This window comes from Chionomys nivalis, chromosome 24 (genome assembly GCF_950005125.1).
Source record: "Chionomys nivalis chromosome 24, mChiNiv1.1, whole genome shotgun sequence".
In the NCBI taxonomy this organism is placed as follows: Eukaryota; Metazoa; Chordata; class Mammalia; order Rodentia; family Cricetidae; genus Chionomys; species Chionomys nivalis.
This window is the reverse complement of record NC_080109.1, coordinates 16522327-16548787: the sequence shown is the minus strand read 5'-3', so window position 1 is coordinate 16548787 and position 26461 is coordinate 16522327. Positions and strand designations below refer to the sequence as shown.

General features: G+C 43.0%; 1 protein-coding gene across 1 annotated transcript in view; it reads left to right on the top strand.

The window, feature by feature from the left end:
* Arhgef26 (Rho guanine nucleotide exchange factor 26) overlaps window positions 1-26461 on the top strand; it is a 103931-nt gene that overhangs the window by 47227 nt on the left and 30243 nt on the right. Inside the window, exons 6-10 of the mRNA XM_057757367.1 lie at window positions 12383-12535; window positions 16448-16577; window positions 19322-19396; window positions 21653-21742; window positions 25399-25553. Of these exons, the coding sequence (XP_057613350.1) occupies window positions 12383-12535; window positions 16448-16577; window positions 19322-19396; window positions 21653-21742; window positions 25399-25553 (603 nt within the window). The remainder of the gene's footprint in view (window positions 1-12382; window positions 12536-16447; window positions 16578-19321; window positions 19397-21652; window positions 21743-25398; window positions 25554-26461) is intronic.

Genomic DNA, 26461 nt, shown 5'->3' with positions numbered 1-26461 from the left:
GGATGTATCTCTAATGGAGTAAGTAAGCTATTTTGCAATTCAAAACCCCACCATTATTGAAGTTAAAGGTTGCCAGGACCTTGATTATGCTCAAATACTTCATGAGACTGGGATATGAAAGAGATTTTTCTCAACATTTTAGCACTATGTCTAGACTATGTCGCGTCCACTGAAGACGCTCTCAGAAAGCCTGTGAGGAGGTATAGAAGCCAACTTGCCCAACTTTCTATAAATGTAGCCGGTTCTCCTGACGCTGGTCTCACTGTGGTTGAGCTGAAGGCTGACGGCTGTGTCTTAGGTTGAAGGGCTACCCTCGCTGGAATGAGGCTGGCTTCTGTGAGGACATACAGTTTCCAGTTCCCGGGCGTGACAGGACTCTTGGCTGACTTCCTTACAAACATGCTTAGCATTCCCACGTATCTCAGCATTAGGGATGTGTGGAATGGCTTCAGACTGCATCCCATGAGCTTAGAGGCACTTTCGTGTCTGCTAGTCTGGGTGTCAGAGAAGGCAAACAACTGGGTTGGGGCCTCCTGACCCTGCTTCAAGAAGAACAGCTAGCCGGGCGGTGGTGGCGCACGCCTTTAATCCCAGCACTCGGGAGGCAGAGGCAGGTGGATCTCTGTGAGTTCGAGGCCAGGCTGGTCTACAGAGCTAGTTCCAGTTCAGGCTCCAAAGCCACAGAGAAACCCTGTCTCGAAAAACTCAAAAAAAAAAAAAAAAAAAAAAAAAAGAAGAACAGCTAGCCTTTGTTGCTTCTTGTGGGACTTCATAGGAGTCCGTTGCAAGGAAATGAAGCACACACTACATGTGTCATCTGGGCAGCAGAAAGGAGGCTTCTGTATGTGAACAGAAGTAGCTGACTTTAGCTCTTGTCCCTCTATGCATTTTCTGGTCTTCTTTACTGAAGCAGTCTCTGTTGAGAGAGTAATTGATGTACTATACAAATACCCCACTTCAATCACATAACTCACTATTTTTTTGGTTGTGTTCGCAGATTGTGCAGCCATCACAATCACTTTTTTTCTTTTTTTTCATTTCTCAGAAACAAATGTTGTGCTCACTAACATGCGTTCTCCACTTGCCCCGAATTTCCTGAGCACTAGGCAGCTTCTGGCTTCTTTTCTGTTGGGCAATTCATATTAGCGAAGCTACACAATTGTGGTCCTCCAGGAGCAGCTTCATCTAGTAACACAGTCTTTTCAAAGTCAGCCATGATGCACTTGTTCCGATACTTCACTTTTACTGCTAATAAACTTGCCGTATTTTACCTATGCATTCACGAGTTCCTGGGTATAGGGCTGTTTCTCCTTCTGCTACTATAATTTGCTGCTGTGAACATTTGTGTGTAAGCTTTTGTGTTCTAGGTTTTCATGTCTTTTGGGCCCATTCCTCAGAGTGGAATTCCTTAGGCTCATGGAAATTAACGTGCCAAGGTGCTCCCCCTTCCTTTCAGCGTGCACCCTATGGTGCTGGTGACTGGTCTCCTTAGCTCCTCCCTTGCACTTTGGCTCTGCCTACCAGTCCCACCTATCCTTCTTCTGCCTAGCTACTGGCTCTTCAACTTTTTATTAGACCAGTCAGGTGCCTTAGGGAGGCAAGGTAAAACAGCAACATGTCTTTATATAATGAAACAAATGCAGCATAAACAAACGCAGCACACTAACACTTAGTTAAGTAATATTCACAACAGCTTTTCTTTGATAAGACAAGATATCTGACAGAACACCTTTAGGGTAGAAGGGTCATTTTGTTGTAACATGGCTACAGGAGCACATGATACTCTACCACAGTGGACCAAAAAAGAAAGAGAGAGAGAGAGAGAGAGAGAGAGAGAGAGAGAGAGAGAGAGAGAGAGAGAGAGAGAGAGAGGAGGAAGGAAGGAAGGAGGAATGAAGGAAGGAAGGAAAGAAGAAAGGAAAAAAATTTCAGAATCTGGTACAGTCTTTAATGCCACAATCCCAGTGAGCTAAGGCCTCCAGCTACCTCCACCTACTCAGGTCCCCCCCAAATAGTGCCATCAGCTGTGGACCAAGTCAGGATTCTCTCTTTCTCTCTGCCCCTATTTAATTTTTAGAAATAGAGAAAAAGAGAAAAAGGCCACTCAGTCCTTGAACTGAGTGGGCTGGGAAAGGAAGAAATTGATAGGGTATCATCTGTAAGTCATGTGGTTTCGTGTGGGAGTGGGGGCGTGTCATATTTACCTGATAGTGTTTAGTCCTGAGAACCATGTGATCATTCCATTTTATAAATGGGGAAATAGGGACACTGAGACATTGAATAAGTTGCTAGGGTTTCATGGGTAGTGAAAGACAGGCTGGGATTTGAGCCACGTAGTTTGGCTTTAAGGGCCTACACTGAAGACAGGCTAAGTCATTAGCCGTGCTGTATTATAAGCAGCGGGTCACCTGTGGCATGGCCTTTCCCCAGAAGCCTCATATCTTACAGGCCTCCTGTTCAGTATACTTCCATAGTAAAAGGTTCTGGGCATCAGCACCCAAGGGAAAGAAAAACATGAAGGCTAGGACGAGAGAGCAGAATGCCTGACCTGGGTTTTTAGTTTGTATGTGCGTGCGCGATAGTCACCGCCTCGCCTCTTCCCACTCCTTCCCAGCATGCTCTGCTGGGTTACTGGGTCTTTTCCTCCCGACTTGTTTCTTTCCCAATTCCCAGTTGACTTCTGAGCACTGATGGCTGTACCAGGCCTGGAGAGATTATTGACTCAGATTTCTGTGCTCTGTTGCTTGTTTGGCTTCAATAAGAAAGGGGAATTTATTTTTTTTCCTGAATTGGGCAAGAAGTTACATTCACCACAAATCCCATGTTTCTGGTGCTTCTCTAGCCTGCCATAATAGACATCTGAAAAGGAGGGCCATGAAAGTTGAAGGAGGCTGCTGGCTGTAAACTGGGCAAGCAGGAGCTGGCTGCCTCTTAAGCCTGAGCGGCTCTGAAATGCAGTGAAACCTGGCAATTCTGTTTCCCTTTTGCAGACAGTGGATTATTTTTCCTTCAAGTTGACAGCTCCGGTGCCTGAGCCGGGGTGTTTAAAGTCTTGTCTCTTTAGGATGATAGGCTTGAGGTGTAAAGCATGAAAATTTCAGTGAGCGGAACTTGGAGTTGATGTTACATGTTATTTTGTGCCCGTTGATTAAATTGTAATTTAAAATATTGTATATACAGCCTCCAAGGGATCTCGGTGTAGAGCTCAGAGAGTGTGTGTTCTTTCCTATGGTAATTTCATCCCAAAATGGCCAACCCGCATAGGAAAGAAGCCATTGGCATAAGGGCCCTTCTTGTTTTATTTCTCTTCGTTCCAGCATGTTAGCAGTGTTTCCAGGCACCAGACAAGAATCTTCATTTGCCTGGTTTGCTTTTAATTTATACCCCCAATGGTACCCGTGGAGAGCTTCAGGCAACTTACTGCCCATGGCATGTATACAATAAGGCTGTTAAAGTGGGACGTGGAAAACACAGCAGGGACCTAGACAGCAAACAGGCCAAGCCACCTCTCCCCAGGGAGTTGCCTCCAGCGAGGATTAAACACAGCAGTGTCCTTCCAGGCAGCCAAGGCGAAAAGGTCACGACTCTTTGTAGCCACTGCCCACTAAAAGGAAACAGCCTTTCTGAAGTAGTAAACCTGTTCTACTTTGGGGGATTCTGAGGAATTTTGCTAGGATGGAATTGGAAGTCTTTGGGGAGAGCCTCACCCTTCATCGAGGATGCTATGTAGGGAGATAAGGGCAGCTAAGGAGGCTGCCTGGCCACAGAGACAGAGCCTCTCAGCACTGCCTCACTCCAGGCCGCCCAGGGCGCAGGACCCTCATATTTGACCATAGCCGTTATGCTACTTCTGATGGGCGCTTGCTCGGTATGGCTGGTTGCTAGTGCTCTCCTTGGAAAGTGCTAGTTGAAGTCATTTAGCGTGTTCTCGGAGCATTCCTTCTTCTTAGGTCCTAGACATTGCCTGAGCCGCGCATGGCTGGTCTACGTCTTCATTGTCATATATATCTGTGGGGGCAAGGCTTTAATTATGGCAATGGATATTAAGGAAGAAAATCAGAAACTGGAAAACTTCCTAACAACCCAGAGCCACCCAGGTTTCCATCTCTCCTAAGGACATTTAATAAGAGTGTTATCACGTGCTTTGTGTCCTTCTTACAGTTTATCCTTTATTTTCCCCCAGAAGAAATTAGAATATGCATGAGTGGACCAGCACGGAACACTAGGTGCACGTATGTACAAAAGTTGCCATGGAAACCAGCAATTTTTTTGTGTGTACTTTCTCATGAAGAAGTTTCTGATGACAAGTACTTTGCATTCTTACTTTTAAGTAAAAACTGAATGGCATTAAGTTTCAAAAACTTTAAGAATACTACCATAGTTATATAGTCTTGTGTATATTCCTTTTAGAACATAAGTCATCCCTGAATGTATGGACTAAGTTGAACTTTCACTGCTGTGGGAGCTTCCAGGGACACCTGGGTTTTGTAGTTTTAACCCCTCCTCTTCTAGCCTTAACTCACACCTTTCTGTGGACTTTGCCCAGGGGTGGGAGGGATTGCAAACTGAACTTTACTGTAAGGACTTGGATTTAAACCTAAGCTTTGAACTGCATGGTGTAATGGATAAGCAGCCCTTTGATCAGCACCTGGCTTGCCTCTTTTGCCTCAGTCTTTTCTCTTTTCTTGCTACAGTGGAACATGATAAAGATATCTGATATAGACCTCCGTGGTATGTTCACACAATTCAGACACATCTTAAAAGTCTTAACAAAATTATCAGAATTCCTAGGGGGCTGGAGCGATGGCTTGGTAGTTAAAAACACTTGCCATATTTTCCAGGGGACCCTAGTTGGATTCCCAGTACCTATATCAGGCAGCTCACAACCTCTGTGACTCCAGCTCTAAAGAATCTAACCCTCTCTTCTGCCCTCCTAGGAACCTGCATGCATGTGGCACACCCTCATATATGTGTGCTCGTAGATTAAAATAAACTTTTAAAAAAGAATTTGTAGCCAAACTTAGCCTAGAGATTTTAGTGGAGCAAGCAGTAGCTATTAAAATGGGAAAGAGGAGCTGGGGAAAGACTCAGTGCTCAAACATGAAGGCCTGAGTTCAGATACCTAGCACTTCTGTGAAAAGCTGGGAATGGTAGTAGTGGCAGAATGCACCATAATCCCAGAGCTGACAGGTTCCTAGGATTTGCTGCTAGCCAGTCTAGTCACTGGGTGAACCCCAGGTTCAACGAGAGATGCTATCTCAAATACAGTGGAGAATGATAAAGCCATACAGTGTAGACTGTTGTGGGTGCGTTCACAAAATATACCATACACATACGACACATGCCGGCCCATACACACAGAAAACACGTAAAATAAAGTGGGAATGCAAGTCACTGAGGCAGTTTTCCTTTTTGTTTCTGAGAACTTCTTCTTTGAGGACGTTTTTCTTATTCTGAACCACTTTAACTTTCACCTTTATTATTTTGTTATCAGTTTAGAGTCAAAATACAAAGCTGAAAAAGAGTGTAAGAAGATAGACAGAAACACACACACACTCAAGCACCAGATGGGCAAGTGTGTGTGTGTGTGTGTGTGTGTGTGTATGTATCTGTCTGCTGTCTGTTTGTTTAGTGAGGAGAAACCTCTTTAAACCTTTTCCATTTCAGACTACAAGATATTCTGATTGAGATGTGGCAGCCCCATAGTTTTGTAGAACCAACACATTACTTTCTCAGCCTTAGTCTGGTGATGGATATGATCTTTGTCTTTGAGTTAGATTGATTGATAATGGCTGCCTAGAGTCCAGGTTGTACCCCTGGGCAGGGTCCCACAGTCCCTTAATAATGACTCTTGTGGGTTGGTGGCGGCAGTTCTTTCCTCTGCTGTCCTCAGTCTGATGTGTTAAACCAAACTGACACTTGTCATTGAAACCAGCATAATCATATACACCTAATGATATTTAAAGAAATCTATGTGTGTATGTGTGTGTGTCTTACTTTTCTATAACAGAATATAAATTCATTTTGATGGAGTACAGAATGTTTTGGCGATTCTGTAAGAGTACTGAGGAGCACATAGGTGATGAAATATTTGTGTTTAGAGAAGATATTGCATTATATAACAGCAACTTGGGTATGCGGAGACTGCCTGATGTGTTCTGTGTTTTCATCCTGACTGACTGTGATCCTGTCTGGTGAGCCACTGTCACAAGATGAAAGTGACAGAGAGCTTAGATTCTTAGGTTGACAGACAGCTCAGTGATGTAGAAAAGTTCAGGAGTGACCTGGGTTTGCTTCAGGGAGATGGATGTTAGTGTAGGAAACATCCTTTGAAGGATGCCATTCCAGGGACACAAGACAGTGGTGATGGTTGCCAGAACTCCACTTGTGATTCCTCCAGAGTTGGGCTGCCCAGCCTTGCTGGCACCCTTCCTAGACTGGGGAAGAAGGGCTGGTCAGGCAGGTTATTCAGAAAGCAGAGCTTGAACTGAAGATACTTGGGCTGCCCAGGGTTTCACTGTGTCTCAGTTTGATATGACTGTAAAATAATGTGCTGGGAGTCTTGCATCTTTGGTAGTGGGCAGAACTGCATCTAGTTTGCGTCTTTAGTGATGGCCGTAACTACTTCTAGGTAGTTCTGAGAGCCCAACTTGCCACAGTCTATAAATGTGTGCTGACTTGATTTACTAGGGAGAAAAACTAGAAAGAGAACTTTCAATTTCGCTTAGCACATTCTTGGTAAAATAACAATAAAGCAAAAAAAGGGGGGTAGATTTCATCTTTATATGAATGCCCAATTTAAAACAATAAATTGTATTTATTCTCCACTTATATACCTATGAAACACTGTCTCCAAAGTTCAAGTACCTAACTGCAGGTCTTTATTAACAGTGAACACAACAAGACAATACTTCCCCCTCTTTGACTTGAGTCAGACAGAAGGAAATAGAAATTTAAAAATATTTAGCTGTGATGACAGCAGGAAGAGTGAAGGATGGTAGAAGACAGGGAGCACAACCAGCCCACCTGAGTTGGAGATGGCTGCCTGTAGCCTGTGGGATGAAATCTGACACATGAGTATAGAGTCACCGGGCAAAACGAAGGGCTGCAAGGGGCAAGGAGCGGGAAAAGAATGGTTCCTGGGCAATTCCACAAGACACTGCAGGCCTGTGCTCCTTCTTTCTGGCCTAGGACTCACTCCCATTGTGGGCTGCAATCCTCCCCTGGAGGCTGAGCCCCCCTAATGTTGTCATCACACACTGCCATGGCTTAGGTCTCCTGGGAAGGTCTTTGCAGTCTTTGATTGTAGGAGGAGGCCGCTTGTTCCTCCTGGTGCCCAGAACCAAAATAACCACATAGAAACTGTATTAATTAAATCACTGCTTGGCCCATTAGCTCTAGCTTCTCATTTGCTAACTCTTACATCTTAATTTAACAATCTGTGTATCGCCGTATGACAGTGGCTTACCAGCAAAGTTTTGGCATGTCTGACTCTGGCAGAAGCTCCATGGCTTCTCTCTGTCTCTGCCTTCCTCATCTTTTGTTATAAGCCAAGCCAGTTTCTTTATTCATTAACCGGTAAAAGCAACACATAGACAGAAGAACCTCCCACACCATTTGTTTGCATAATCGACTTAGTCAACAGCTGTCCTTGCAAAGTAACGATTCTTTTTAGTCTCAGCTGTTGCTCTGCTTCCTGGATGTGTGTATTCAGGGCTGGCCAGTACCATCAGGTAGGCGAGATGAGCCTCACAGGAGAGCAGAGGCGGCAGATTTTTGCAGTGAATACAGAAGGCCTCTGTCTCTGGGTTCAAACTAAGATCAGGTGCTTAGAATTCTTACTCACGCTCTGTTAGTCTTGGTTTGCGTCTCTTTAAAATAAGTACCATAGGTGTGAGTGTGAGGACTGAATTTGAGACTGTATGGGAGGCGTGAAAGACTGAAGGGTTTGTTCCCTGATGTCCACCAGAGCCTGCTTTCCTGTGCTAGACACTGGAGGATATTCTGAACAGCAAACTGTAGGTCTGTGTTACGGGATCTCTTATCCTCTCTGGATGACTGGCCTTACTGGGCCATCTTTCCAAGGGCTGTCATCTGCTGAGCCGGCTTCATTACCAATTAACTTCTGCTCTTTCTTTTTTCTTTAGAACTTTGTATATGAGCACTGTATTTATATCACTCCTCCTGTTTTCCTCCCCAACTCATCTTGAATCCCCCCATCTATTGTCGCCTTTAATAGTTACTGTGTGTGTACATGTGTGCTTGTGTGTGTGTGTGCGCGCGCAAGCGCGTATGTGTATCACAAAAGTACTCCCACCTCCATTTAGTATTGTGTCCAGTACATATGTCCATGATTGGTCAGTTTGGATTGGGCTTCACCGATGTGGGTGTGCCTCAACACACACACACACACACACACACACACACACACTTTTAGAATTAAGCTTATAAGACGTATGTAGCCCTATGGATCTTTCAAACATCCTTTCTATTTTTGCCCTTTTTCCTTGTATTACCTTTTCCTCTTTCTCACAAATTAAAGCCTTCTATTTTCCCCTTATTTCATGCATGTTCATAGGCCTGTCTCCTATTATTCCTCTTTCTAGAGCTCACTCTCTCCTAACCATGTTCCCCAACCCCCACCATGGTCCCCGTTTGTCTGACTTCTTTGGGGGTTTCATTTATTATACTCAAATCTAAAGATTTGGAGCTGGGATCCGCAAATAAGAAGAGGGCATATGGTGTTTCATCTTTCTGGGTTTGGGTTACCTCACTCGGTATAATAATTTTCAGTTCCACCCATTTACCTGCAGAGTTCGTGATTTCATTAAGAAATCTATTGGTCAGTAGTGGGCTGCAGGCCGCTGCTACGCCTCATTCATAGTCGATCTTACCTATTCAACAAGGGCAAGGGGAGCTAAAGTAAGCACAGGCGTTGTGCATCCAAGGAACTACTTTACCCTTGAATTTGTTTCCTGCTCAGAAGTGTAGTGCCCTATAGAAGAACACAGCCTGGGAAGAGTGAAGAAAATCCGGTCCTGGAGTTCTGGGGAATGTTGAGGGATGGATTATGCACCAGGAGTATGTTTTGCATCGGGCTTTCTTCACACGGATTCTTTAATTGAGTCCTTGGGAACTCCTACCCACGGCGACACTGAGCTCAGCAAATCCGACTGTTGGCTGAGGAACTGCAGCTGGCTGTTGTCTTTGAAAGCACTGGAGGAATCTGGCAGAGTGAAGTGCTCTGGTGATGGTGTGCTAAGAGCCACATGGGCAGGGAAAATAGGTTTGTGGTCAGGGAGGTGTTTGGTGGAGATCCCTTTGACCCCCTGGTGACTTCTGTGGTGTACACTGTCAGTGCTGTTTGTATTGTTGTTGGTGGTGGGGTGGTTCTACAGCTTGGTTAGTTGTAAAACAGTCTGGCTGGTGGCGCTTGTAAGGCGGGAAGAATATGGTATTGTTGCAGAAGGAAGAAACTTCAGAGAGCCAAAGTCCAAATTTCCATTTCAGAGCTGTCTGCCAGATTGCTTCTTGAATTTGGTCCTGTTTTATTCAGAACTTCAGTGTTTTCTCTTTGGCTCCATATTTGGTTTGAATCACCAGCTTTCCTGGTTACTGAGATGGCAACTCCTTCTCCAGAAATATATTGGTCTTCTTGCCGCTCAGCTTGATTAGCAGAGTATGTAGATTTTCCAAATAACCAACAGGTCTTCTAATATCGAAAGCCTTAAAATGTGTCCTTGTTATGCTAATGTGAAAACAACGGGAATATAACTTGGCTTATATTGTATTAAATAAGTCACATGAACAGATATTTTATTAGTACCTTGTTTTTAATTCTGCATTTTGACAAACTTTCTCAAGTAATAAATGAGATTTTCTTTTTCACTAGGGAAGGCAAAGTTACCATTTTTTGCTTAGCGGTTGCATTCTTCAGGCTGTTGACGACTGCATAAGGCAAAAAGCTCTGAAGGTTATTCACCTGTTAGATATTTATATCCTGGGTTTGCATGGTGATTACTTATAGCAACTTCTTTAATCAGTTTTCTTGGAATATTTTCTTACAACAGTTGGATTCAAATAAATCACACGTATTTGCATTTATGTCAAATCAGCTAAAAATGCACCGGTCCTGGCTCTGCTGTGCCTAGAATTCCAGTTCCTCCGATTTCTCACAGATGTGTGTTTTCAGCTGTCCCCTAGAAATCACCCCGGCGAAATGAATAGCTTCCTCACTGTTTCTCCTTTCTGAAGCCCCTGTCTCCACTCAGGGTTTAATGAGCCACCTGCTCTGCATGTGGAACCCTCTCTCAGAAACCTTAGCATCTTCCTCGAGCATCTCAATTCTATTCGTTTTTCCTCCAAATTGTTGCCCATTCTGTGCTCCCTCTCTGTATTGTCATGAGTCCACCGTCCTGGACTGCTGCTGGCCATCTGTCTTGTCCCTTCTCTCTGTCCCACTTCTGACTCTGATTGATGACTTTCTGGTTCCCCTTTCTAGTCCTTCTTGAGGTCACACACAGCCAAACCTTTGCAGCGCACCTCTCATCTGCTCCGCAGGCGTCTCTGTCTGCCTATTTATTCTGTGGTTTGCATTTCAGCCGCATAAACTCCCCATTTCCTGAATGAGAGACTGTAGCCACATGGCTCTCTCTCCTCTACTTCCACTGCATTGTCCTCTTTTCAGGGATGACTGAGCAACTCAAAGCCTCCTCACCTATGGTGACTTCACCTTTGGAGTTTTCACTGGGTCTCCATTTATCACGCCCTCTGCCCTATGTAGCTACAAAGTCAGGGGTTCCTTCAAACCTCCTCCCTTTCTTGGCAGCTGGCTTGCCAGAGCAGCCCACAGAATGCATGAATGCATTTTTCTTATTATCACTAGCTCATTAAGAAGGGAGGAACTTCAGGGAGAACCAAGAGAAGAAATATTTAGTGTTGGGGATGGGGCAGGTGATACAGAGCCTCCACGCCCTCTCCAGGCTGGGTGGGTGGCCAGTGCATCCGGCCCTCTCTGAAGCCTGTTGTTAAGGGTCTTTGTAAAGGTGGTACCGGATCGGCATTATAGGCCACAGGCACTTGGGAAATGAACCTGAAGTTCAGCTTCCTTCCCGCCTTGGATGTAAGGAGAGAGCGCCTGTGAGGAGAGAGCACCTGAGAATTCCATCTTTATAAAAATGGTTTGGTTTTTCTAGTTGTCAGCCTAGGATGCAGGCTGACAATTCCTGAACATACCTAGGCTTCCCCAACCTCAAAGTGCCTCCCCGGCATCATATGAAAGACATGTGTTGGCATGGAGATGCCAAGAGTTTTAAGAGTTGTGTTCAAAAATCTAGGAATGAAAACGAAGCCTTTATTTTTTCTAATCAGACCATGACTCTGCTTTATTGTAATTGCCCCCATGTTTCCCATCAGCCACTACTGTGAGTGTTGAGGGAGGAAGGGTCATTTTTCCTCAGCTTTCCTTCAGTGACTTAATTTTCCCTGGCGAATGACCCAGATTCTTCCGTGCTGGTTCTTGGTAGTACATGGTCCTGTCTTGGTGGATACTCTCTCACTACTGAATTCCAGTCTCCCTGGTTATACCCACAAAGAGCTGAAAGCAGAGATTCAAACAGATAGTTAGATGAGACTATTCAGTCACAGTAGCCAAAAGAACCATCAACAACGACTGTATAACCAGTGGTTATTCTCGTGTGTGTAATGACTAAATCAGGCAACCTTAAATTACTCTTCCATCTGCCTCCTAGACAAGATCTGATTACTCTGAATTGCAGCCTGATTAAGTTGTGAACATATTAAATACTGTGCATATTAACGTATTTAAGACAAAATTTTTATTTTGCAAGTGCATGTGAGAGATTCATTTTGTCATCGTTCACTTGGGTGTGTGTTTGCATTTTCTCTCTTGTCTGGTTTGAGGACAGGGCCTCACTGGGTTTGAGTGGTTGACCAGTACTCTTGATTTTCCTGCCCCTACCTGCCCAGTGCTGGGATTACAAAGATGTGTCCCACATTCTGCTGTAAGTGGCAAGACAATCTGTAAGCAAGGCCCTCCCTCCTCCATCAGGGAGCTCTTAAGATATAGGAAAACCTCTTTATTTTTAAAACGCCCCCAAAGCAGAGAAATATACAGGATTATCAATGTTTAAAGATCAAAATTTAAAGCAATATTTATATACAATATATATTATTATACAGTAGATTTAAATTCAGATAAAATTTTCAATGCTTTTTCTTTGTCAGGGAATTGTTTTATTTTTAAAAATTTACTTTAAAATCTTAAACTGTGTATTGTTATTATTTTTAAACCCTCCATGGAGATAATTGTTATTTCTAAAAGTTTAAAGAAGTGTAAATGCTTTTCCTTTTTCTTTCCCAGATTCTTTACAGAGTTAGAAGCAAGACATCAGAATAACATCTTCATAGACGATATAAGTGACATCGTAGAAAAGCACACGGCGTCCACCTTTGACCCCTATGTGAAATACTGCACCAATGAAGTCTACCAACAGAGGACGCTACAGAAGTTGCTGTAAGCAGGGTTGAAGGCTCGGGTTTTGATCGTCTAACCTACTTTTGATTAGAGTTCATTGATAGAGATTAATTAATCGTAGACATGAGACTCCTAGGAGACTGTTTGCTCCTTGAGCAATGTGTAAGAGGGTTACTTTTTGAGTGAGGATGTGGTGGAGAATTTTTCTCCCTAAAGAATGCTGAAGTCATGCCCCCTCCCCCTTGCACATCCCTTCCGTTGTCCAGAGACTTGACTCATCATCACCCAACCTCCCACTTTTCTAAACAAGTAACTGGCCATTAAGTGGTTTGCCAGACGGCATAAGGGGATTCTTAAGTGGACCAGGGCGAGTCCCTAGGATCCAGGGTTTCCCTTACTATTCTAACCTCTGTAAACTGTTTACAGGACTTGCAGGATCCCTCTTCTCCTTCCCTGGGTAGATAGGGCTGAGCTGCTTGCTGTGGGAGGGTTTAAAAGAACAGAAGAATAAGAGAAGCGTGGAGATTTTAATTATGCCACCATAAGGAGCCAAGCATTCTGCTTCTCACCACATGTCTTTCCTTTTTAGATTATTTATAGTTTGGAACTGAGGTATAGGAGAATCAACAATTTTTAAGTGTTCTCTGTATACTGCTTTGTTATTTTAGAGGCGCCAATGATCATAAGTAGCTGTTTTATACTGTCATTGTCCACCACCCAGTTTAGGACTTCCTGGCTATTGTCATTCTCACTCTTTCCTAAGAGTAGTGACGTTTATGGTGCCTCTTGCCACCCCAGGCGAGGTGTGAGATCTTTGAAGAGCCTAAGGGGATGGTGACAGTGTGTCAGGAGAATGGGGGCCTGGAGACAGAAACATGGAGATTAACATATGGAAAAAGAGCCAGTTGGGAGTGGGGAGCCTGGTAACTTTCCCCACGTGGGTTTCGGGTGACAGTCATCACCGGTGAGAACAGCTCTTCAGATACAAACTTGAGAGCAACTGCTGTTTGCGTGAATGGCCTACAAAGGAATCACGCCCCTGGAGGCTCAACACTTTCCCTGCTCAGGGCTCCCACTCTTGGGAGCTCTTCCCTTTCTTAACAAGGTATTCGTATTTCTGTTTATAAACATATGCCCCCTCCACCCGCCCCAAACTCAGCTCCTTGGCTTAGCACTTCTAAGCCTGCTTACCCAGACTCTGTGGGCCTACCTTTTTGCCACTCAACTCCTTGTCAACAGCCATTGCCAAAGGTGTAACTTTCTGCCTTCCTCTTCCACATCTCTGTCCTCCAAGCACCTGCTGAGATCTCCACTTGCCTACCCATGGGATCTTTCTCTCACACTAACAATTGCCTATGAACTTCCTTCCAAGTATTTTTTAAAATTATCTTATTAGTGAAGACTTATAACCGGAAGGAGACCTCAGTTTTCCTGGTAACAGTGATCGTTCCCAACTTGGTAAGGGGGGCAGATAATGCTGTCTTCCTGTCACCCCCCCAGTCGTGCTCCATGGGTAGGATGGAAACCCCAGCCGGCCGCCTTGTGATTAGGTTTTCCATGTGAAGAGGGCTCACTTGTACTTTGGGGATTTCAAAGCCTGTTAAGTCTGTTGTGGTGGCTTCTCAGGGAGGCAGAGTATTTAGCCATATACCTGGCTTCCACCCACTCGATGCCAGAAATGTCTCCAGATTTGCATGCCCTTCATTTTCCTTTACCCAACACAGGGCTAGGGCTCTGTACCTGAACATATACGTTCATACTTGGAAGCAAAGCCCTGAATTAGGGTGGACATTGCTTTTCATTTTGTTTTGCAGGACTATATATATATGATTAGTTACAGCATCTGTATTCTATGACTCTCAAAAATAGATTTTGTCTAGATTACCTTAATCAAACCATCATGAGAGGTTTCCAATGGAAATTAGTGTTTGTATCTTTAGGGGAACTTTCTACTTCCGCATGTTAGAAACCCCAGAAGTCTTCAAAACCCAGCCAACCAAGATTCTCTAGTCCACCCCAGATGTCTTAATCAGAACCCTTTGGGTGTGGGAGGAGCCTGGGACCTGAGTGAGATACAGGTGCAACCTACATGAAGTTTGTTTTTAATTTCCTAGAAATCTTTTGAAAACTATTGAGGAAAGGATACTTAAAAATTCCCACTGTGTAGGCTCCAAAACCACAAAGAAACCCTGTCTCGAAAAACCAAAAAAAAAAAAAAAAAATCCCACTGTGAGAAGATAAAAAATAAGACAGCTCTGTGTAATTTCTCTTAATTTGCTACTCTAGGTGTTTCACACTTTATTTTTAGTAGCCTTGAACCACATCATCTGATGAATTTCAAGTCACTTTTTTTTTAAATAAAATGGTCCTGATGGGCACTGTCTTCCTCTCTCGTTCTGGAGTCCAGTGGTTGGTTCTGCAGCCTTCCTTTCCCATGGGTAGAAGGCTGTGGATGCTGCAGACCACCACAGGAGCAGGGAAGAAAGGTGGGACCAAGGGTCAGATAGATTCAGTTTGACTTCTTTCTGCTGTTTTTGCTAAGTGTGTTGCAAGTTAGAGTTTTGTGAGCGCCATTCTCTTGGAATCTCCACCTCATCCTCCTGTAAGGTTCTACAGACAGCTCCACTGAGATTCTGTATGGAGCATCTGGCAGCGCTACATGGATATATGCCAGTATCGTGGCCGTTTTCAACTCAGTGGGAGAGGAAGAGAAATATTCTGGTTTATGTGGCCCAAGGGTTTCCTGGCTAGACATGTCTATAATCCAAGGAAGGACCCAGAAGGATTGCAAGCTGGAGGTTAGCTTGAAGAGCATCACCCTCCAAAAAATCTACAACCCTCAAACAATGAAGCGACACAAACAAAAAGGAGTTTCCTTTGTTAGAAAGATGATCTAACTTTAAAACGGTCAAATGTCCCTTGAAAATCTTGCCTAAGTGATATTTGTTGGGGATCTCCAGCTAGGGGACCTATTCCAAATTCTGGTCTCACTCCTCTCATTCCAAATACAGCCTCTGAGTAAGCCTGTCAAAAATCAGCCCCTCCCTGGTGCTGCTCAAGATCACGCTTACAGGCTATATAAGACCTGGCAGCCATATTTGCCATGGGATTCCTCCCCTGCCTTCCCAAGAGTCTCCCAGGAGTTGGTTTTTTTTTTTTTTTGCTTAAACTCGGATTAACTCAACTCATTTGATCTGATCTGACTTATTATATCGGCGGCGGCATTACTTCCAGGGGATTTAAACCTCTTAATATTTCTTTCTTGGCTCTACCCAGGGCCAAAACAGTGGTTTGAAGCTTGATTATTGTGTTGCTGGTGTGTGATTTGTACGTGATCAAGTATGAGATCTGATCCGTTCATGCTAACTCATGATTGACATATTCTCCTTTACAGTCCTGTGTCCTCTTGTTAATACCCCAATTTTACAAAGATCTAATTCATATGTTTATTTTATTATTAATATTATTAATGGGTACTATGTTTTATTTTTAGCATTAAATATAAAAGGTAGAAAAGTCACTTGTCTTTACTAGGGTGTTTATTATACAGTTTATGTTATGCTTATGTATAAGAATCATTGGTGCCGGGCGGTGGTGGCGCACGCCTTTAATCCCAGCACTCGGGAGGCAGAGGCAGGCGGATCTCTGTGAGTTCGAGACCAGCCTGGTCTACAAGAGCTAGTTCCAGGACAGGCTCCAAAACCACAGAGAAACCCTGTCTCGAAAAACCAAAAAAAAAAAATCATTGGTAGTTCGAGGCCAGCCTGGTCTACAAGAGCTAGTTCCGGGACAGGCACCAAAGCTACAGAGAAACCCTGTCTCAAAAAATAAAAAAAAAAGAATCATTGGTAATGTGAGAATTGACCTCAGTATTTGGTAGTATGTTTTTGTTTGCTTCTGAGCTTGCAGAGGAAACATTTTGAAGTTTTTTTCTGCTTTGTCTCCCCACAGAGCCACCAACCCTTCCTTTAAGGAAGTACTGTCGCGGATCGAGTCTCATGAAGACTGCAGGAACTTACCCATGATCTCCTTCCTCATTCTCCCCATGCAGAGAGTGACTCGCCTTCCCCTGCTGATGGATGTAAGGCAGGATTTGATGGCTTTGTCCTCTGGATAGTCGCTGCTACAAATCTTAGTAACTAATTCACTGTTATTCTGCTTAAATTGATGCGTATCTCTTTTATAAAACCCCTTCATTGAGAAGATGCTACTCGGTTGGAAAGTCTGTCTATGTTTGAGATCACTGGAGTTTATCATTAATTTAGACTTGTATGGTCAATTTGGTGAAGCTTGCTTACATTACCCTCTTTTTTGGAATGGGAATGACATTAGCTTTTTGAGGTCAAGAGACGTGGATTCCATTTCTGCCTGAACCACTAAGCATGAGACCTTGGACTAGTCACTTTGTTTTTGGGTCCTTGCATCTTGAACATTCCAAGATGCTTTGGTCCCTGTTTCTCCTGGCATGATAAGGTGTGAGCTAGTTTCTACCATGCATTGTGTAAATGGTAAAAAGCCCAACATCCTTTCGGTATTAGGTAATAGTCCTAGAGGAAGAAGCCTTTGACTTTGAATAATGGCAAGGCCTGCTGAGGGAAGTAGGAGGAGACCATCTGGCCTGTGATAGGACCTGCTTAGCCCGGGGGCAAATAGTGTCTTTTGATCTAATTAGGACAGTTTGTCACAGATGCACTTTAAAATTGGGTCATTATATTGGCTTGGTATCAGTTTTTAGGTATTTGATTTTACAGACCAACACACGGGATGAAAATTTATCAGAGATACATATTTGAGTAAAATTGCAAGTGTAGATGCTATTGTCCATATTCCACCATAAGATGCTGAGATACTCTCAAACAGAAGTGAGGTGTGCAGTGAGTGCAGTTATTGTCACCCTCACTCTGCCACAGCAGTGTGAAGGCTTTATCAGTTATTTCAGAATTCTGATTCATAAGCCCTTCCTTTGCCCTCTCCAAGTCACTTCAGTCTACTGTGTCTGCTCCTGTAGTTTAGGAAACTGTTTCCTGCACGTACATAGGCACAGCTGCTTAGCAGTCTGAGAAACGCATGGCTCACAATGCCGGTGCCATGTAGCGTCAGTGAATCTAACTAGGAGTATCTACTAATACAACCTCAGCTTCCCCAGGAGAAATCACCTTGTAAGTCTTATATGGAGTTTGTCATTGGCCCAGTGTGTAACTTGGAGTTTCAAATAACTGAATAATTTTTTTAGATCAGTGTTTATCCTATCTAAACCAAATTTGGAGACCAGAATGGTATTCCTCTTTCTATCACACCGAACTGCACAATGTTGGATATTTATGGCATGGTTACATAGTAGGCTGTTCTGTCATAATCCTGTTTGAGATTCTGAGATTATTAATGTATGCACATAATTTTATGTACTTTTTATCATATAGATTCCAGGGAAGGATGTCTGCCCTCCTAGAAATAACCCAATATTTTTCATATTGCTTTGTATATCCATTAAAGGGGACAGAATTGATTGTGGAACCATGAGCAGAGTTTTCAAAGTACAACAGAACAGAATATGGAGTATTTGATATGACTTATAATGTCGATAAATATTATTTCTAAAAACCTTGCCTAATTTACATACACATAGGAACCGCTTGTAGTATAAACGTGTTCTTTATAACAGGTCACACTTTTGAAAGGAAGAATCATCACTGTAAGCCCGCATGTGATGCGCTCTGCACTTCTCTCATGTAGCAGTTCCACTGCCAGACTTCCAGATTTACAGACTGCGTTCATTGGTCGTTAAGACATGGGGGCCTGCTAGTTATTAGCCACATTCTGCTGCCCTCCCTGGTGACTGTTGTCCTCATCTGTTTCCCACATGTGAGAACCCAGGCGGCTTCAAGCACTGCCTCTTAAACTTCATTCATTAGGAAATTGACTTAAATTTGTCGGAGTGGTTGGACATTTTAAAACAATTCCATCGGTTCCCTGAGCTTTCAAAGTTATATGTACAAGCCGAGTGTTCCTTACTGAGAATGCTTGCAGAAAGATGTGTTTTACAGTTTGAATAATTTTGGAATATTTTCATTTGTATGAGGAGGTGTCATGGGAAAGGGGCCCAAGACTAAACATGGAATTCATTTGTGTCTCAAGCATACCTTGTATATTACATATTCTAAAGGCAGTTATATGTATCTAGTAATTGTGTGCATGAAACAGTTTTTGGTGTGGAGTTCTCCATTTGTGCTGTTCTGACAATCAAAAAGTTCTGCCTTTTTAAAGATTTAGAATTTCAGATTTTCATATTTAATGCATCTGTATTTCAGCTTATCTTAAGCTGGTCATCAGAACTGGGACACTTTTTTGGGGTGGGGGTGATGACCATACTCCAGGCACTCAGCTAGGATGTGTAGATCACTTACCATTTAACTCCTGGAACAGGGCATGGGTGAGACTGGGTTGGATCCCTGCACAAGGAACAAAAGGCAAAGCACCAATAGCCTGTGTTGTGTCTGTCTTTGCTTCAGTTTTACAAAGAGGATCAATGATGCTTATCTAGGGCCAGTGACATGCCCACAGCTAAATAGCTATCATAAGGCAGGTCTGAGATTTGCTAGCCAACCTACTGACCCCTGACATCTTCTTTCTTAAATAGCTGGATTCATTTAGTCTTTATGTATTTAAAGAATATTTTCTAGTTCTGTTAGTTGTGTGTTAATATCCTCGCCCTAATATTGTGTCCAGAAATAGTGGTTTGTGTGAGTAAGAGGAAACGGCTGAGTAGTAATTTATTTGGCTTCATGTGACAAATCAATTGGTTTTGCTTCTTTTCGTTCTTCTTAGACTATATGTCAAAAAACACCTAAGGACTCTCCGAAGTATGAAGTCTGCAAAAGGGCCTTGAAGGAAGTGAGCAAGGTAACTGCTTACCATGATAACAGTAAACCCCATGTAGAGAGCTTCGAAGAGTCCAGCAGACCTGTCCTTGCTATAAGCACTAAAATTTCTGCAACCATATTCAAGTAAATGGTGACTGTTTCAGACAGGTTTTGTGTTATGTGCCCATCCATAGCTCATTTGTCTGGTATGTTAATAGCTGTCTGTTGATTCTTACCTTCAACAAATATTTATTGACTGTAAACCACTATACCAGGATTAACGCTGGCCTCTGAATATTTGGTGACAAGGCAGGTGTGGTTATTGCATTTAAGGTATGTGCAGAATAAAGAGAAAGACACACATGAAATAGAATTACACTCAAGGGTGGTGAGGGATGTGGGAGGCAAGTACAGAGTGGTTTCAGCTGAAATCTACAGCGAGAATAACTGTGAGCCGGGGGTAGAAGGTGGAAGGAGTGTCTTGGGCATCTAGAGACCCAAATCCAGGTGTTGGAGAGTCTGAAGAACTCACTGAGAGAGGGGAAGAGAGGGAGGAAGAGAAGGAGGGAAAGTGGAAGGGAGAGAGGCAAGGAGGGAAGACATGCAAGGAGCTTGTTAAAAATGTTAGAGAGTTGGAGGCTATTGTCTAAGATGATGATAAAGCTATGAATTCATGTAAGAAGATGGAAAGAAATTTTTGTGTGTGTATGTGAATGTATATGTATAGTAGGCTTGGAATTGGTGAGCACTTTGTAGGACGGGCATCAAAGAGATATAATCCTTGATTATAGACAACTGGGTCACTTTCTCTTTTTATTACTATGGAAAGATAAATTCCATTTTGGACATATAATATAGATTCTATAAAATTTGTATTTTGGATCAGAGCTCAGAGGAGAGAATCAAATTGGAGACCTGGGTTCAGGAACCATCAGCACAGATGATAGTTCGAGGTTGGAGCGTGAAGGGTTTTACCCACGATGAGGATACAGGATAGTAAGTGCAGCAGCCCATGGTGAAAACCCCAGGGAATACCAATTTTTAGTCTTATTTGGAAGAAAGCAACCAGCATAGGAGACAAAAAACAAATAAGACATGCCAGAGTAAAGGAAAACAGAACAGATTTTAGCATTGCAAAAATGGCTAAATAGCTCAAGGGTGCTCCTGAGAAAGAGGCAAGTATGACTTAGCTGTTTACAGGGTTCATCCACAGGTAAATGGCACAGAAACCGCATTGAAATATGTTGAGCAATGAATTGGGTGTGTAGCAGTACGATCAGCTGCCCCTCGGGGCTGACTGCTTCAGGAATCAGGCCTGGAGTAGAGAGAGAGAAAGAATTGTGACTGAAAGGGAAGTAATGTTTAAAGACAGAAAGCTGTGTGTTTGTTGCTGCTAGGCACACGGTAGCTGAGAAAGCTGAAAATGTGTGGTCACCCCCGTGAGTAGCATATGAACAGGATTTAGATGAATGGACGCTGAGCGTGCCAGAAACTTCCAATTATCTCTTGTTGTTTACTTCCTGCATGAATGGGGAAAAGATCTTCATTCTACTTTATTATAAAATACTATTTCTTTTTATCAGCTTTAAGTACACTCATTATTTTACTTATCTTTGAAAGCCATTTTACAAAGTTTAGGGTTAGTCCAGTGACCCAAATATTTACTAAGTATTCATCAATGGCCCATGAATCCATTTCTTTGCAGATAATGCACTATTTCTAATTGAGCAGAGCGTCTCTTAGCTGGATGCTCTTGAAGAATTGCCGAGACTTCCCTCCTCTGGCATCCCTTTGTGGTCTCATGCTTTACATAACACTGTGCTTAGACTTTGCCTTTGAACTTGGTAGTCTGCTTCCTGCTGCTCTGGTCTGGAAGAGAGGAGGCATTGTAGCTTGTGGTAGAGTGGGGTTCTCATAGGTAAAAGCCAAGCTAGGCAGAGGATGGGAGCAGAATAGATAGAGATCTAGAGTGTGTGGCGAAACCTTGTATGAAGGTTGTGGAGCCACAGAGGAAACCACTCTAACAAAATTTCAGAGTCCTTTACCCAACCCTCACCCCTACTGTTCACTCCTGGTTACCCGCTCCACATCTGAGCACCATGTCCCAGCCGGGTGGCACGGTGAGTTCTATGACCAGAAATGAGTTCTTGGAACTTCTAAGGATTAGATGATTTGGGGGGAGAGATCTGAGATTGAAAATGAGGTTTCTTGGAGGGGAGAAAGGGCCATACAAAGTAAAAGAAAGTAAATAAAATTTCTCTTCGCATTTCTTCACTCTCCTATGCTGTGTTCCCAGTTGGTTCGGCTGTGCAACGAGGGAGCACGGAAGATGGAGAGGACGGAGCTGATGTACACGATTAACTCCCAGCTGGAATTTAAAATTAAGGTAGCCTTCTGTCTGCGTTTATCATGTTAGTGCTGCTTAAAGCTCATCTAAGCAGAGAAGGCTGGACTTAGTGTTTCTAAGAAGGAATGTCCATTGAAAAGACAGAGGACTCCCTAGATGCCTAGGGTAGTCTCCAGGCGTCTCACCAAGCCATGACGGTATGACCTTCCTCAGAATACCACTGGACAGTTAAAATAGTTGATAAAGGAGAGTCCTCAAGTGTTGTCATTAGGTTCTGCCATATAATGGTGCCCCCTGGCTGGACTAGGGTGTTCTAAGCCAAGTGAGACTACTACTTTGTTTTTGCAGAAGAGAGAGTTATTGGACCATTTTTTTAAAAGTGTGTTTTCTCGTGTAGCTCTTTTCTACATCTGTGCCGCTTCTGCTACCTTTCTGACACTGCTCATGAACAGATCAGAATGCCCAGACCAGCAGAAAGTGGCAGCTAATGGCAAACCTGGGTCACGGCTCATTCTTTGGTGGAGTTTGTAATGGATAAGCTTCTGAGTGTGATTCAGTTTTTGTTATATAACACAGAAATTTAATCAGGCAATTTTAAATGACCCTATATTTTTCCTAGCCAAACTTTCTAACTTACACAGTAGTGTCCTGGTGATCAACATGCAATGGTATTCTGCAGAAGCCACATTCTTTGCCACAGTACAGTTGTCCCACTGATATGGGACAACTACGGCCAGTTATTGTATACACCAGAAAAACAAACCCAGAGACCAGCTGGCAACAGAGTCACTCAACTAATGATGCTGCACATCAAGATCAATGTGAAGTCAGGTTAAGGACCCTGGCGTCCTGACTGATGGGTGGTGTGAACTCTTCCCTTGTAATACCCTGACTACAGTTGTCTGAATACAGATTCATAAATCAAAACACAGATTGTCGACTAATTCAGACCACTTAGAAATGTCATTTAGCACAACTTGTGACCTTTAAGTTGGATAATAAGATATATCTTATTATTTTGGTGGATAATAATACACATTTGTATTCAGTTCATTGTAAAGATGAGAAAATTAGAAGTTTAAAGAAGTTGTACTGGTTTGTCCCAGAAGTATGGACGCAATCAGGTATGCTTGGTTAAGATAACATCAGCGGTGTAATGAAGGTCTTTTAACACATAATCAATCTACAAGTCATAAATAGGTAACAGAAAACAATGCCTAGTTCAATGCCTAGTTCATTAGGTGAAAATGTATAAACCTTTCACTGTACAGGAACAATAAAAACAGAAATAGCAGCCTGCAGAGGGGAAGAAGTAGCTGCAGCCTTGTTCATTCAGTATGCATGCCGTACCTCACATGGAAAGTCAGAGTGTCGAGGAAAGGAGAAGGGACCAACACTGGAAATGACAAGTTAGGGAGCTGCTGCCAGAGCGGGAATGACACAGGATGATTAAGGTTTTGAAAAATGGCTTGGTTTCATTCATAAAGAAATTGCTAATGGGCATTAGGGCAGCAAGCAATCCAGAAGTGTGAGAAGACAGTTGAGGTTATAGGAACGGCATTTTGCAGTCATGGAACTTGCTGCCGTTTTTACAAAGCAAGTTATTGCAAACCCAGCAAGTCTATTTCCAGGAGTCTATTCTGTACTGGGGAATATAAAGATCACACAGTCTGTTTTAGCAGAGGATCGGAATCAATCCAGATATTTATCACAGAGAACTTATTGCATTAAAATGAAGCAGAATAGACCCACTTAGCTTTGGGGGAAACAAAGGATGGTTGGGTTCTTGGGTACCTATGAAGGTAATCATGTATATCATTAAGTTAAAAAAAAATAGTTGTTAAGAAAAGTGCTTTTGCCGAAGAAATTTCTGGAGAGGCAACGAAGGATCTAGCATCTGTCATTACCTGTGGAGGCAAAAGGCAGAGTGTGGGACCTGGGTAGGTGAGAGAGGTGGGGAAGAGGAGGCTTTTCCCACAATGCTTCATTCACAACACACTGGTTTTTTTTGTTTTGTTTTGTTTTGTTTTTTTGTTTTGTTTTTTTTGTTTTTTCGAGACAGGGTTTCTCTGTGGCTTTTGAGCCTGTCCTGGAACTAGCTCTGTAGACCAGGATGGTCTGGAACTCACAGAGATCTGCCTGCCTCTGCCTCCCGAGTGCTGGGATTAAAGGCATGCGCCACCATCGCCCAGTCACACTTTAGTTTTTAAAGGAAGCATAGACATTCTGAAAGCTACTCTCAATTTGGGGTGAATAAGTGAAAGTTTGATATTTCCTAGTGGAATATGCAGACTATACAAAAATCAATCTACTTTAAAACAAAGCAATGATAAACTCATTACCTAGTTGATGCACAAAGCATTGTCCTAGGGCAGCATATATGGTAGAGCATCATCATAAGTGTCCTTGGTTCAGACCCAGGACCAACACACAATGGGGGACAGCCTTGAGCTTCCGACGCTTGCATCAATCAGGACCTAACCTGACATGTATGTGTTTTTGTAACAATTCCTAAGCACATGGATCAGAGTTTACCTTAAGCAATTCTTTCTCCTCTGACCTTACAGGACTCTGCTGTACGTATTACATAACTGTGTGCTTCCGATTAAGGGGCTGGAAACCCCAGGACCTCCCTTAGAAGCCAGTTTGCAAAGTTTGGGTTTAGCCATAATCTTTGATCTTCCTTGTTGAATTTGTATACAGCGGATGAATAACCTTCTTATAAAAGCCCTTTATAAAGTTGGAAAAATATGAAACCCTTTCTTTGCTTCTTCATTTCCTCCTTAATATCCTCAATTTCCTTAAGCCATTTTTAATCATTCTTCACTTACCAGGATGCCGTGTGCTGTGCCACGTTACTGTGCCTGTCTGTTTACTATGTGTCTAGGAACTGTTGCTTCTTTTATGGATATATGCTCTTAAATTTTTGGCAGTATGCGTTTCTAGTAACTTTACTTTTTATTCTTTAGAAAAAGGAAAGAATTCAAAAGGGTAGAAATTATTCTGTGGTTTTGGGAGTTTTCCAGTTGGCTTGTACAAAACTGAATAAAGCAAAGGCAGAATGTAATTCCTTGGGTGCAGCCTTTTGTGTGAGATTGAGGGGTTCCATAAAAGAACTCGACTTCCATAGCCAGAAAGTGGAGTGAGGTTTTCAGGGGCGTGTTTACACAGTGGAGACACCATAAACTTAAAAACAGGTGCTCTCAAGTCTATGGCTAAGCAGATTTCTCTAGACAAAACATAAGTTTTGTGGTTTTTTTCTTCTTGAAAAATCCTTTTGTAGTTCAGAAAGTGAACACAGACTTTGAGAGGTCTCTTGGTAACTACAGGTATCTACAGATTTCCATATGTTTATGTTCAGCTTTGAGCTATCTACAATAACTGATAGATTTTGCCACTAAATGTTTTGAATTTCAAGTGGCACCTGTTTTCCTTTGAAGTTCAGAGTTAATAGAAGAGTCATAATTTTGTGGCTCAATAACATTTTCTTGGGGTTTCAGTTTTGTATGGACACGCTAGTAAATTTTTATGTTGAGAAATAATTGTGTGTTTTCTGGAGAATATACCATATCCAATTGCAATTTGCCACCATCTGCCTATAAAATAATGATGCATCTCATCAGATGTACCTTTTGATTATAATGTCTTATTGGCCTTCAGTTGGATATGGGCACTGAGTTTTTCTCTCTTTATAGCCTTTTCCCCTCGTCTCCTCTTCCCGGTGGTTGGTGAAAAGAGGGGAGTTAATAGCCTACGTGGAAGACACGGTGCTGTTCTCAAAGAGGATGTCCAAACAGCAGGTCTACTTCTTCCTCTTCAACGACGTGCTCATCATCACTAAGAAGAAAAGGTGAGCCGGTCAAGTGTGGCCTGTTAGGGCACCGTCCTCCGAAAGCCTGAGTGGAGGTTGTGTAATTCCTAAGTGTTGAGTCAAAGTCACATCTGTCCTACACTGTCTTGTAGTGGGAGCTGCGGGCTGTGTGCCTGCCACCCCAGCTCCCGGTAGCTTGGCTAGCTTATGCCCCGAAATAACAACACACAAACTGTATTCTTTTAAACACTGCCTAGCCCATTATATCTAGCCTTTTCTTGGCTAATTCTCACGTATTAATTTAGCCCATTTCTAATAATCTCTGTAGCACCCCAAGGTGCGCTTAAAGGGAAGGATTCAGCATGTCTGACCTGGCGGCTTGCTTCATCGTGTCTGCCCGGGAGAGGGGAGCATGGTGTCTGTCTCTCAGAGGAGTTGCCCTGCATCTGAGCTCACTTCCTCTTCCTCCCAGCATTCTGTTCTGTTTACTCCACCCACCTATGTTCTAACCTAGGAGGGCCAAGCAGTTTCTTTATTAGCCAATGACCTTCCTCCATCACTGTCTCTAAATACAAGTATAGTTAAGACTTGCGTCACTATGAACCTTGTAATCACAGCCATCCTCTACTGAGTTTTTACTGGGGACAAGCCAGTGCTCTGGGCATCTGACACCTCCACATCGCTCAGTTCTCCTGCCATGCCTGGTGAGGCTCTGCACTTTATCCCCACAACATTTTTTCATGCTTCTTTTGTCCCAGGGCATTTGGATAAATCAAAATAAATGGTTAAGGACATGCTAGGAACAACTCTGGTGTGCCTTGTGACTTAATTTATTAATCTAAGAAATGTGCCCATGAATGGCAAGGTGTTTAGCATGCTCCTTCCCTGGGGAAGTGAAGTATCTCAGTTGATTGACAAGTGTTTTTTCTCCTTCTGCTTTTCTGCTT